Raw genomic sequence first — 14,515 nt, 5'->3', positions numbered from 1 at the left:
TTTTTTTGGGAGAAATGAAAATAGAGAAGAATGTTTTATTGAGTTGAGAGATCTTTGATCTGAAAATATCGGTGTTGGAGGATGAGGAAGAATGTGGTGGTGGTGGTGAGCACAAGTATTGCGGTGGTGGTGGTAGGGGCATTGATCAGAAAGTGGAAGCAATGGAAAGAACAACAGTTGAGGAGAATGAAACAAATAATAAGAAGGTTTGCTAGGGAAAGTGCCACCCCATTAAAAATTCTTTGGCAAGTAGCTGATGATATGGTGACCAGCATGGAAGACTCTCTTGCTATTACCGATGATTCACCCTCTCTCAACATGGTCGTTTCCAATGCTACATCGCTCCCACTCGGGTACATATTTCTCTTTTTCGTCATCGTATGTGATTTTAGTGAGGAGTATTTTCATCTTCTCTATGTCAAATTTTTTCTTAAAAAAAAAAATAACATTGATTGACACTTGGCAGAGACGAAGAAGGATTCTTTTATGGGGTTAGTTTGCATGGAAGGAATTTGTTGATGTTGTGTGCGCGACTCGGAGGAAAGAATAAGCCTATCTCTGCCTTACAAAGACAACATATTTCCATCCCTGATGCTGTCATGGCTGGCTCTTCTCTGGTAATTTTACCATAAATATTAATTGAAAAATGCTTTTTAGACACCATTTTCTTAGTTTCATTTTATATGAATCTATGCATGCATTATAATGCCCCCAACACCTCAAACTTGTTTTACCAGGAGATAAATGATTACATAGCTAAAGAGATAGCTGAGTTCGTTTCGGCGCATCCTGAGATTGAGGACAGTGCACCCGCCAAAAACAAGAAACTCGGCTTCACATTGGCATATCCAGTTGATCAAGCTATGCCTTTCTCGGTGACAGCATCAGAACACAAAAACGCAAACAACCCAGTTGAGTTTAATTAGTACACATACATAAATGCTAATCCTTTTTCGTGTTGGAAGACTAAAACACTCACGTTGTGGAAGCAGGTTCGCCAAGGAATGGTGAACGACTTAAATCGAGCGTTGACGAACCATGGAATGAAAATGCACGTTGCCTCACTGGTTAGAACCCTATCAATTCATTTTGTAAATGTTACATTTTCTGGGGTATGTCTGTCTTTCCACGTCTGAAGCAATAGCAGATTCAAAACATTAATACTGAATAGGTTGATGAAACTATTGGAGGCTTGGCCGGTGGAAGATACTATAACAGGGAGAGCGTGGTTGCAGTTAACCTTGGCACCACCACAAATGCTGCTTATGTAGAACCAGCAGAGGACGTTGCCAGTGATCTCTCACAGTCTTCCAATTCAAGGGAACAGGTTAGTTAATTACTATTACAATATCCATGCTTGTACCAGAAATTATCAAATAGTCCTCAACAATAATTAAATATATGCTATGAAGAGATTAGTTGAATGTAAAGGTATATCTCAACTGTGAATTAAGCAACTTAAGTGATTAATTCGGTTGTAGTATTGCAGGTGATTAGCATGGAGTGGGGAAACTTCTATTCCGGTAATCTCCCTTCAACATTGTATGATGACATTTTAGATGCTGAAAGCTCAGATCCTGGTGGCCGGGTATAGATAGCTCCTGAAATCACTGTTGAACATTTACCATTGTTATAAATACATACCAATCATCTACAATTGGCAACTGAGTCTTCTGTTTTTTACCTTATCAGCCTTTCGAAAAGCTTATTTCAGGAGAGTTTTTGGGAGAAGTTGTAAGACAGATCTTGTTGAAGTTGGCCAAGGAAACAGCCTTGTTTGGATGCAGAGTGCCTCCGAAGTTAATGACTCCCTATTTAATCAGGTTCCTCACCCATAAATACTCCATCTATCGGAAGCCTTTATCACTTTATTGCATAACTTTTTCTGTGTTTGGGTCAGAATTTTTTTTTTTCAATGAAAACGAATTTGTAAAATTGTTCTCGATTAAATTTTAAAATTACTCTCTTAAGATCCTTCTAAACATTGTTTACAATTATAACTTTTAGAACATATAGGTGAGAGATCCTTTCTGATTCATTTAATGCGTTTAAAACACTGTTAAAAGATTCTTTTTTTATTATAGAATCTGACCACGTGCCAAGTCTTCATCTAGTTTTGACTTTACAGAACAGAAATGGGTGAATTTTAGAAAAGCTACCAAAGTTTTCCATATAATTTAAGAAACTAATATGATCCTACTTCAATTAGAAAATCAATGAGCTAGCATGAATGAATAAGTAGTAGAGACATTGTAATTCAAATAATGAGACTTATTTGACACCTTGTGCAGGTCCTCTGATATGGCTGCCATGCATCAAGATACGTCGGAGGATCGTGAAATAGTGGGTGAGAAACTGGGAGAAATTTTCGAGGTAAGAATGTACACTTCACCTTTCCAATGATAAGATCCATGCCAGCGAAAAAGGTACAAAATGAATTAACATGTAGAAAATGCATATTCGACAAAGCACAGATCCATAATTGTTGTCCAATGGCACGGGAAGTGGTGGCTGAGGTGTGTGACATAGTAGCAGAGAGGGGTGCACGATTAGCGGGAGCAGGAATTGTGGGAATAATTAAGAAGCTTGGAAGAATTAAGAATAGAAAGAGTGTGGTGACGGTGGAAGGTGAGCTTTATGAGCACTATCGCATTTTCAGAAACTACCTTCATAGCGGTGTGTGGGAAATGCTTGGCAAAGATTTCTCAGACAATGTCATCATTGAACATTCACATGGTGGTTCTGGAACTGGAGCTTTGTTCCTTGCTGCTGCTCAAACTCGAGCACACAGTTCAGATTCTTGACCCTTTACACTCAACACTTTTCTTTTCTTTTGATGATGATGATGATGATGCTTGAGCTAAAAAGAAGAGTTTCTATTTGCCTTTGAATGAGTTAATATTTTTCATTGAGTGATTTTGGACTCATTATAAATGGACATGTGGTATACACGGGTGGATGCACTAGCTAAATTGGGCTGCTGGTGATTGTAGACAACAGTTATTTATTGAGTTTGGACATGGACTACCTTGAAATTGTCCTTTTTGTTTTTGCTTATAAATGTTTTTTGAGATTGGATCTCAACGATCATACTATTACCGTATCGGTTTGTCCTCATTCAACATCGGAAATCCGCATAAAAGAAAAGCAATCTACATTAAAATATAAAAATGGTTGCTGATTTTTCTATATATATCTATCTATCTCAGAATTGTTAACCACCTGTGAACAAAAATATACAAAAGAAAACAACAGGACTTGGCCCATTATATTCAAGAAACAATTTTGCCATGTTTTTTAATGATATGTGGACACTAATATAAACATCTTTTTCACCCCATTTTTACTTTCTATTCTTCTTCTCTTCTATAGTATTTATATTTCTTTCTCTTCTTTCTCATTATCTCAGACAGTACTTGGTCTCTTTATCCTAGCATTTTATATTAATACGTTCCATCATGATTGATTTATCCCAAATGATTATGAAAGTGAATCCAAGACCAACGTTCGATGTGTTTGTTATGGATTATGGAGGAATCCGTAGATGGTGCAAAAGGCTCTAAGGAGAATGGATATCGATGACATAACTTGATTCTATGCCTATAGAAAAACTATTTATTTTCTATAATTTATGAAAAAAATCCAGAAAACACTAAACCTAGTATACTTGAACCGACTTAGCTTGACATAGATCCTAGTCCACTTAATCCGACCTAAGCTTTATTCGATTCAATCTCAATTGGTCTTGAGATTACTCGACCCAACTTCATCTTGGGCTAACTCGAGTAATGTAGACATAATATGACTTAACTTGACCTAGACTCAAGTCAATTAGGCTTAATCTTTCTTAGTTCCACTTATGCATTGTTAACTTGGTTTGACTTCACCTAACTTGACTTAATGTGTCTAACCTAGTTCGATATAATTTAGGTTTAATCGAATCTAACTTCACCCAAAGCCAACCAATTTGACATAACTTTAGCTTAACTTAACCTTTAATTTGACCCAAACAGACCAAAATTGACATAAGTTTAACCTAGTACAACTAAAATTACATTCCAACTTGAGCTCAAGCATTACCCAATTTGACTTGGGTTTGGCTTGGGTAAGCCCAACCTAGATCTAACCTATCTAAAGTTGACTTTTGCCTGCCCAGTCTTACTTGTCTAGAGTCTCATCCAACCTAATATTGCAAGCTTTAACCTAATCCAACTTGAAAGTAGATGAGTTGGATTCAACTCAATTGATCTTTCATTACTTGAACTTGATTTGGTCTAACATTTCATAGCTTGAACTAACCTATATTATTTTTATTTTAAATTTTTAAAATTTCAATAATTATTTAATTTATCTTCAATTAAAAAGATTGTTATGATATTGACAAGTGTATCAAATCACAAGTAATAAAGTGGAACATCCATATATTGTTTTTTTCAAGAGACTCACATTTGTTCAGTGAAACTATGATTATTTAGTGATTAAGGCTTAATGACTTTGAAATATTACAAAAGGTTTAATTTTTAATAAGATAATTCTAATTCTGGAAAGCAATTAAATTTATGAAGTAAATTATACGATAGAGATTTCACCGAGATTGGGTTTCATGTACCAATTCAATGTGAAAACATTAAATAATATACTTTCAATTTTTACTCTAACATTCACAACTAACAAGTCCTAATTCTTTAGAGACAATTCTAAGCTTTATTAATAAAATCCTAATCCCTTATATGTTTTTACCATAAGTTTGCATTACACTCAGATGTTTACAATGACTAGTTGATTAAACTTTATGTCTAAAAGCAAAATCTGTTAGTTGTTCTATCCCAATCAAGATTCTAAATTATTTTCCAATAATTAGATACCATAAAATGAAAAATCAATAATCATGCAATTAAAAACAAGAATAGAACACTGATTAATGGAAAAAAACTATTGAATAGTTAAAATCACAAAGAGTGAAAATACACTACATATAACTTCAACTAATAAATAAGAGAGTTTGTTGCTCCTAAATATTCTGAGCACTAGAAAATGTATAGATGATGAAAATAATGGTAATGATGAGTGACTTCAACCTCTATAATGCACCTCTATCGTATCTCTTTTAGATTTAGTTCCATTTTCCTCCGAAAGATTGTTTTCTAAATTTGTGACACACTCTATTTAATGTTTTTCGAAAGTACATGTTGTTGGACAAGATAGAATCGTTGAACAGACTTGAGTCTTTTCACTGGACGAACTAAAACTTATTGGATTTAAAAATTATACTTGAATAATAATCCTTAAATCTTATGTAATTTTTACTTATCTACCTAATATTTCACAAATAAATCTAAATACTTGCATTTTCATAAATTATCTAATAAATCTTTAATTATTTTAGAAAATAATAATAATATAAATAAAAGATCAAAATAAACATAATAAAAAAAACCTGATAACAATTATCAAGATTCAACTTAATATTCAAAAACATGAATTTAAATATGAGATTGATAACTTTTTTGCAAGTATACCAAATCGTTCCAAGTAATACAGTGAATAAGTAAAAGTATCGTCTCGCAAGGGACTTGTGCAACACATGACAATTCTTCCTTTTATAACTCAATTTGGTATTTTATCAAACAGTTGGTGTGCAAGGAATTTATATTTAAAAGAAACTTCATTGGAATTGGGTTTCATGAATCATATGAAGATAAAACTTTGCACATTACATCATTATTTCATTCAAACATTCACATCAAGGCATACTAGTCTAATCCCTTAGCAACTGTTCTAAATTTATATATCAAAATGGTAATCCCTTAGTCAATTTAACATACAATTTGCATTAAGTCTGATGCTAAGAATAACTAAGTTATTGAGTCTATCTCTAGATCCCAAATCACTTAGGTGCTCTATCTATGTTCATGTTCAAAGTTACTTTCAGTAATAAGAAACATTCAAATAACATTATATTTTCATACAAGGATAGTAAATTCAAGAAAGAGCATATGAACGAACAATGATATATTGAACAAGAAAATTACATCAGAGCGAGTTCATTACATCCAATTCCAAAACGAAAGAAAAATTTAATTACTTCTAGAAATCTAGAACGTACACATTTGAAACAATCCCTTGCAACAATGGTGTCTTGATGCATTGAAGTAGTCTCCGGAAGTTCGTGAGATGTTTTCATTTCTTTCCTTTGTCCGGAACTTGTGTCAGGAGTTCTTTATGTCTATTTCCCACTTTAAAAGCCAATTGAAAAAATAACTAATTCGCTAAGTGGACAACTCTTTATGCGCTAAGCGCATATTCAACTACAACATATCTTTAATTGTCATTTATTCGCTCGAGTTGTGCTGGTGCGCTGAGCGAATAAAACTCTATTTAGTTGAACGACCCTGGCTTAGCACTTGATGTATAAATTCCTGTACACATTTACTACACATTTTCCTACTTTTAATTACAACTTTTCAAAGAGAAAAACACATTATTTCATAAATAAATACAAATTGAGTTAATTAATAAGTCTAAAAACATGTATTTTCATACTTATCATATATCAATCCGTTAAAATATATCTAAAACATATACAAATTTACATAATTATGAATTTGAATTTTGTTATCGATTCTAAATAGCAAGCTGCCTATGTATCGAAATATCAATATTTGCATAAAAACTCGGTGGGAGTAGGATATGGCAATAGGATATTGCAGTGGTGGGGAGTGGTGTAGATTTCGAAAATCTGCCATTATTCCAACTCTTCAATTCTTTATCTTCTCATTTCTTTTCTATACCTGTTTCAATGGATGTTAAGATCAATTTATAAGTTTTATGTCATTGGGTTCAATTCGTGTGAGGTTTCGGAATGTTAAAACAAAACACATTCTTAACTTCGTAGATACAAAGGGTAAAATATTGAATTAAGTTTATTGTTTTCGACCCGTTTTCCTTTACTCAATCCATATTTTTAAAATTGACCATATACTAAAATATGTTTTAAATTAAAAGTTACATAAATATATGTTAAAAAGTAGAAAATAAGTAGTTGAGAAATCATATCATGCTATTAATGATTAATTAATACCAATGTATAAGTTTTACTTCACATTTGGCTCACCCACTGCGTAAAGTGGAAGAAGCCAAGAATAAGATAGATGAGTAAGTTATGATGAAACAAGTAAAGAAGTGGGCGTGGTGGAGATAAGAAAGTTGAATGAGACATTTTCTTAAATTATAATGTGAGATTCGATAAGACTCCATCATCTAATTTAATAAAGTAAACAAGTAACTGAAAATTGGATAAGACTCGGTTAAATCTTGTTTAATCAAGACTGATTTTAGAAAACGAATAAAGAAAAAAAAACATAATGGGGTTTTCTTTGTCAAAATTAAGGGTAGGTGAGATTGATAGGGGTAGACATAGGTTGTAATTGGTAAAGTATTTCCCTTCATTTACTTTTGTACTAAATAAAACACTTGCTAACCTTATAAATATTATTTCCTAGCAACTTGTAGCGTTTTTTATACATAGTTTATGTGCTACCTTTTAAAATATCAACATCTAGTTTTCTATATTTGTTAATCTTTGCAATATTTATTAAATTTGTATCTTACCCTTCTAAATAACGTAAATTTTATCATACTTTTGAATATGACAACGACTTCATATATAAACTTAATGAAAATATGACATTTACTTAACATAAGCTATTTTTATTTTTTAACATTTTGTGTTTAAAATCTTTTAAGACAATGTATAAGTTAATAATACAATATACAAAATGAAAAAAGTAGAATATTAAAACTAATTAATATAACTAAAATACTTTATACATGAAAATTTTAGAATTTTTAAACTAATTAAAAATTAAATTTTAAATACCTAAAATATATTTTATAAAGTAAAGAAAATTGATTTAAAAATATGGTAATTAATTCTACCAATTATTTTAATGAAAAATTAATCAAATAATTATAATTTTATTTAAACTCAAAGTAGGCATTTTACTCCTAAATAATTTTACAAAAAAATAGTCATCTCATTTTTAACCACTTACAAATGATAAAATAAAATATCACAAGATTGATAAAAAAACAGATTATCTCAAAATATATATATTATTGAAATAATTATCTAAAAAATATAAATAATTGTAATAATAAATATAAATATAAAATAATTAAGGATAATTTAGAGCTTTTGATTTGCAACCTATTTCCAGCAAAAGTGTATCAATATCTACCTCTCATTTTTTTTTCACATAGTAAAGTAAGGTTTAATCATTTAGATAATCTCAATTTTTGGTGATCTTTCTTAAATAGATTATTTAATTTTTTTTCTCCATTGGTTTCTATTTTTAAAATATTTAAACAATTAGATTTTTGTAATTAATTTTATATTAACATCGTTAAAGAGAATGTTAGGTTATTTAGATTTTTCAAAAAAGAAATTAATTATTTTGATTTTTAATTTTAATTTTTCAAAAGTAAAAAATTTGTCACATGCAAACTTGTCACATAATACTAACAATGCTATTAGTTACTGTGAAGCCACGTGCCACTTTTACTCTCAGTATTTTACAAAATGTATATCTTTTTAACAAGATATGATGGTTAAAAAACCAGGGAGAGTTTATTATTAAAGAAAAATTGTTTTCTTACTCATATTATTGTCGATCTAGTCTTTTATTATAAATTCTAGCATTTAAATAATGATGTCCTCTCTCTCGTCACTGTTTTCATTAATAAAACAAAAATTTCACAAATTTTCAAAATATTGAATTTTTTTTCATGAGTATTCTTATACTTAATTGTCTATCACTTTCAATCTATACCTTCTATAATTACATGCCTAAAATAAGTAATAGCTCCTATCAAAACTTAAAATATTCATTATAAGTTCAAAATTTAATTTACATCGCAAAAGATATTAACTTAGTTTTATTTGAAAAGTTAGAAAACATTATAATCATATAAAAGAATGTTTTTATGAAATATATAAACAAAATAAACACTAATTTTAACTCAATCCCATACATATACAAATAAAAAGAGATTTTAAAATTAATATGAAAAAAATGATCTTTTATATATATATATATATATATATATATATATATATATATATATATATATATATATATATATATATATATATATATGTGCGCGCGCGCGCCAGCTTATGTTTTTATTTAATAGATAGCAACAGAGTATGTATGATATTAACGGTGTTTTTTATTTTCAAAGTAAAAGTAAAAATTGATAATTTTTTCTTATTTTCTTGAAGTAAAAGTTGATATTTATTTCCATTTATATTATTACTATATATAAGATTTATGTTTCATATAAGTAGTGGGTATAATTCTGCGAGTTTATGTATTGTTATAATAATTAAAAGGTATAAAAATAATGATAAACATTTTATTTTATTTTTAATACAAGATTATTTTTAATGTCTTTTTTTATATCTATTTCTAACCAAACAACTTTTATTTTTATTAATTTTTCAATTTTTTAAATAAAATCATGTTACACACGACTATAATTTTTGAAATCTCAGTTATACTAATATTTTAAAATCTATCAATTATTTATTATCAGATAAAAATTTATTAAAAAATGAAATAAAATAAGATAAAACTTATTTTTTTTCTTTTTTAACTTATTCGTTATTTTTTTTGCATTAATGGCCTAATAATACATTTCCCTTCGTCAACGTCCCTTCAATAATATTTTGACGGAGGCCACTTTGAGGGTCTCTGGAAATTTAGGTTGTGAATAGCATAATTAGTTAGAAGAAATAGAAAGTCTAAGTTGAGCCAAGAACGAAGCTGGAATGGATAGATTGGATACATATTAGAAGCCAAAATGTGTTAGTAATCTGCAAATTTAATAGGTTTACGTAGGTTGGTGCGTAGCAGCAGATTCTTTCACTTCACTTGGACTGATTTGAAAATAAAAATACTTACAGATTTACGAGATTGTCATCTACTTTCATCTATGCATAATAAGGAAGATTTGGAAAAATTTAAACCCTTTTATTATATTTTTCTGTACTTTTTAAATAATTTACTCGTGATGCTTTTTCTTTATTTAATAAAATAATAATAATAATAATAAATAAAGAATAAAATATCTTCTCTAAATAATAATACTAATAATAATAATAAATAAATAAATAATAATAATAACTAATAATAAGAAGAAGAACAAATAATAATAATAATAATAAAATAATACTAAAAATGATAATAACAATAATAATAATAATAATTATTATTATTATTTCAATTTATTAAATTATCATTTTTTACATTTTAATAATTAATATTAATTTTTTATTCTTTATAAACATTTTTACAATTAAATATAACATTAACCATTATCATTTTATATTAATTTAATAACTACAGGTATTTTGGTAATCTTCAATTTCTACCCATTAAACAAATTTGTTTTATCTGTCACATCAATCAAATCTTACACTAATTCTCATAAACTTTACTTCCAAATTCACTCTCGTTTATCTTTAAATCCACTAAAACAAACAACAATTAATTCACCTTCAAATCTCCTCAAATTCATCACTCACTCTCCTCCAATTCCTCTCCCGAAGTGAATACACTCTTAGTATAGTTCAAACTCTTCCACATCCACTTTCACCATTCTTTTCGTAAGGTTTAATTATTTTTATTCGTTTTGGTTGCATACTTTTTTATTTTATTAAATTTTATTTTGTGTTAAATTGATATAATTTATTTTTTTTCTATTAGATTTGTATAAATAATGTTAATGAGGTTTTGATAAATGTTACATCAGTTTATAGAATTTTTAGATTTTTTATTATTTTATTATTAGTTTTTTTACATATTAATATCAATATCATGTCACGTAGTGTAATTGTTAGGTGTGAATGTTAACTTCACATGACGCTGTCACTTTCAAATTTCATTGTCTTATATTTATTTTAGTTATTTATTTATTTTTTTATTCAATTAAGTTTCAAATTGATTTAAAATCATACAATGTTATTTATATCTAAATTATAATCGACTTATTAATTAAGTTTAATTATAATTTATATATCAATATTAAAATAACTTTTAAAATTTATACATTAAATCATTTTTTCTAATAAAAAACTAAAAATACTACGATCGAATTAATACATAATATTTAAAAAGAGGACATTACTATTGTTTATATAAATTTAACAAAAATAATTAAATTAAATCGATTTAATATATATAAAGGTTTATGTACTTGAATATTACTAATAATTTTGGAGAATTAAAATAATATTTTTAAAATAAGTTTATGTAAAGCTACTGATATGTTATAAGGTATCCTTAGTGGATTTTTCTTATTTCTGTACATATATTATATCATTCTTATTTATAATGACTTTTATCTCTGTAGAGGAAAAAAAATGTCATAGTTATGAATCCATAACAAAATTGAGAAGATTCTTCTTAAGATTCAATCTTAGGTTTTTCTATCATTTCACAAAATTAGTTTTGTAAGTTGTATTTCACTTTTATTTTAATATTATAATTATGAATGACAATAGAATTAGGTAAGATGAGTTTCGATGGAATGGGAATGAATTTTATTATCTCATTTTTATTTTTGAATTTAAAATGTATTCACATATTCATCTCCAAATCAATAGATATAAATTTTTTGTTTCATCTACATTTCCATTTGAGAACACGTATACGCATAACACCCTATATTAGTATAATAAAACCACTAATTAGAGTATTACAAGTAAGATATTAAGGATAGATATTAACTTGATATATATACATTATATTTACAATCCTCTAAAATTTTCAAAATATGATTAAGACTTTTTTTAAATAAAAACACTTACATTAAGAGGAGTGCATCATCAAAAATACAAGTATATATAGAAAGAGTAAAACTCCATACATATCATTAGAATTCTAAACTAATGAATACCACTCACACATGCACCATGTATAGTATATGATTAAAACAAATGGACATACTATATAAACCAAACCAAAAATAGGATAAATTAGTTTAATTATAATCATTCATATTAATTAAAATCTATTATATTATGATAAATTCAATTTTCATCAATTTAACAATCAAATATTTTCAACAATAATTAGATATCAATAAAAACATGTCCATTTTGATACAAAGAAAATAATTATAACTATCAATACCGACGAAACCTACATTTATTTATGAAAATTTATTAAGATTACATTCATTATTTTAACTAGAGCTGTCAAAACGGATAATACGGCTTAACCTGCCCCAACCCATCACAGGTTGGTCACTTAGTGAGTCAACCCAACCCGACTCACTTATGAGTGTTGCTTCCTGCACCACCCCATACCCAATTTTATTCAACGGATGTGCCACGTCCGTTTAAGTATTTCCTTTTTTTTTAGTTTTTTAAATATTGTATTTTAATTAATTTGTAAATTACTTTTATTTTTTATTTTTTTATAATATATTACGAAAAATAATTTTATTTTTTTTAATTAAATAATTATTATTAATTTAATTAAATAATATTTATATATTAATTTAAAATATATAAATTAATAAACTAAAAAAAATGGATGTGGCACATCCGTTTCATTTATAATATTTATATTATAATAATTAATTAAATAATAATATATAAATTAAACTAATACTAAATATTTTATTAAATAAAATAAAATTAATTTATATATAATTATATAATAAATTTAAAATAAAATTAAATAATATTTATATATTAATTTAAAATATATAAATTAATAAATTGAAAAAAAACTACGGATGTGGTCACGATATGGCACATCCGTTTAACTAATAATAATATAAAAAATATTATAATAATAAATTAAATAATAATATATAAATTAAATTAATGAATTAAATAATAATATATAAATTAAATTAATGATAATTATTTTATTAAATAAAATAAAATTAATTTATATATAATTATATAATAAATTTAAAATAAAATTAAATAATATTTATAGATTAATTTAAAATATATAAATTAATAAACTAAGAAAAAAAAACTACGGATGTGGCCACATCTTTTATCGGATGTAACAGATGTGACACATCCGTTTACTTAATAATATAAAAAATATTAAATTAATAAACGAAAAGCTAAAAAAAAACTTGAATGGATGTAGCATATCCGTTAACGAATGTGACATATCCGTTGAAGTATTTTTTCTTCAACAGATGTCAACATCCGTTGAAGAAAAAATGTGTGGGTGTAGGATATTTTAAAATATAAAAGTTTTGGAATTTTCAAAAAATATGGTGGTACAGGAAGCAATGTGGGGTGGTGTAGGGAGTAACCCTCCTCACTTATTAGTGAGGTAAAAAAATTTGAACTCAGCTCGACCCACCACGGGTTGGTGGGTTAAATAGGTTGGCTCATTCACTCACTTAATTATAAGTTTTTTTTAAAAATAAAAAAATATAATTTTTTAAATTCAAATCTAAATCAATTTCACTCTAAAATGATATTAAACTCCAAAGACAATTCAAAATAAATAAAAAAATATCATATCATCCAAGCGTAATCCAAAAACAAACACAAAAGGCGAACGAATAAGTTTTTAATATTGATAATTTTTGTATCACTTGTCCATGTATAATATTAGAGTCTTGAATAGATAAATCTATAATATTTTTTTAACTTGAAACATCTTTTTTTTATCCCATCTACAATATAATAAAAGAAAATGCTAACTAATAATATTGAAACACAAAATAATAAATAATTAAATTAAATTAGGTGGGTTGATGAACCAATCTGGCTCACCACGAGTTCAATCCGGATGAGTCGGGTTCTAAGTGAGCCGAGTTGAAAACTAACGGGTTCTAAGTGAGTCGGGTTGAAAACTAACCCGCATAAAAAAATTACATTTTTTTCAAACCCAACCTGGGTCAAACCCGTGGTGGGCCGAGTTGGCTCGCGTGTTATAACCCATTTTGACAACACTAATCTTAACTATGATTTCTAAAAATATATAATTAAGTTATAAAAATATAATTCATATAATTATCTAATTTCTACTAATATTTTATAAAACATATCAAGTAAAAATATTTTTAATTACAGAGTAATTAAGAAACTAGTTCTTTTGACATAATATTTTATGATATTTTATTAAGATCCTGTTTATAAAAATATAATTAAATTTAAAATATTAATTATAAATTACTAAAAATTGATTTTTTTTCTTATGAAAAATAATTAAAGAAGATAATATATCAGTTTTATTTATTTTTAACCATGTCACTGAATTCGATGAATACAAAAACATCACAAAATTAAAAATTGGAGAGAAATAACACCAGGGAAGAATAGGTGTGAGGGACGGAGAGAGTCTAAGGGTGTGTTTGTATGAATAGATACTACTATATTTCTAGAAATGGAATTACGAGATAACTGGTGAAATGTCTAGTTTATCCTCATTCAATTATCATTTTCAATTGAAGTAATCAAGTACAGGAA

The 14,515-nt window shown here is 27.2% G+C and overlaps 1 protein-coding gene across 1 annotated transcript; it reads left to right on the top strand.

The window, feature by feature from the left end:
• HKL3 (hexokinase-like 3) lies at positions 1–3,189 on the top strand. The gene is made up of 9 exons (XM_047320965.2): positions 1–353; positions 467–617; positions 738–911; positions 993–1,067; positions 1,172–1,327; positions 1,490–1,588; positions 1,693–1,823; positions 2,292–2,373; positions 2,475–3,189. Exons 1-9 carry the CDS (start codon positions 82–84, stop codon positions 2,802–2,804), a joined length of 1,470 nt encoding a protein of 489 aa, XP_047176921.1. The 5' UTR covers positions 1–81; the 3' UTR covers positions 2,805–3,189.
• The last annotated feature ends 11,326 nt before the right edge of the window (positions 3,190–14,515 follow it).

Source organism: Vigna umbellata, chromosome 1 (genome assembly GCF_029865625.1).
Source record: "Vigna umbellata cultivar VRB3 chromosome 1, Vumbellata_1.0, whole genome shotgun sequence".
Taxonomy (NCBI): domain Eukaryota; kingdom Viridiplantae; phylum Streptophyta; class Magnoliopsida; order Fabales; family Fabaceae; genus Vigna; species Vigna umbellata.
This window is presented reverse-complemented; position numbering and strand designations above follow the sequence as displayed.

Bases quoted from the DNA above. Each gene is read 5' to 3' on its own strand.
- HKL3 (XM_047320965.2), top strand. From the start codon at position 82: ATGAGGAAGAATGTGGTGGTGGTGGTGAGCACAAGTATTGCGGTGGTG. The intron at 1,068-1,171 runs GTTAGAACCCTA...AATACTGAATAG, and splicing joins AAATGCACGTTGCCTCACTG to GTTGATGAAACTATTGGAGG. The intron at 1,589-1,692 runs GTATAGATAGCT...TTACCTTATCAG, and splicing joins GCTCAGATCCTGGTGGCCGG to CCTTTCGAAAAGCTTATTTC.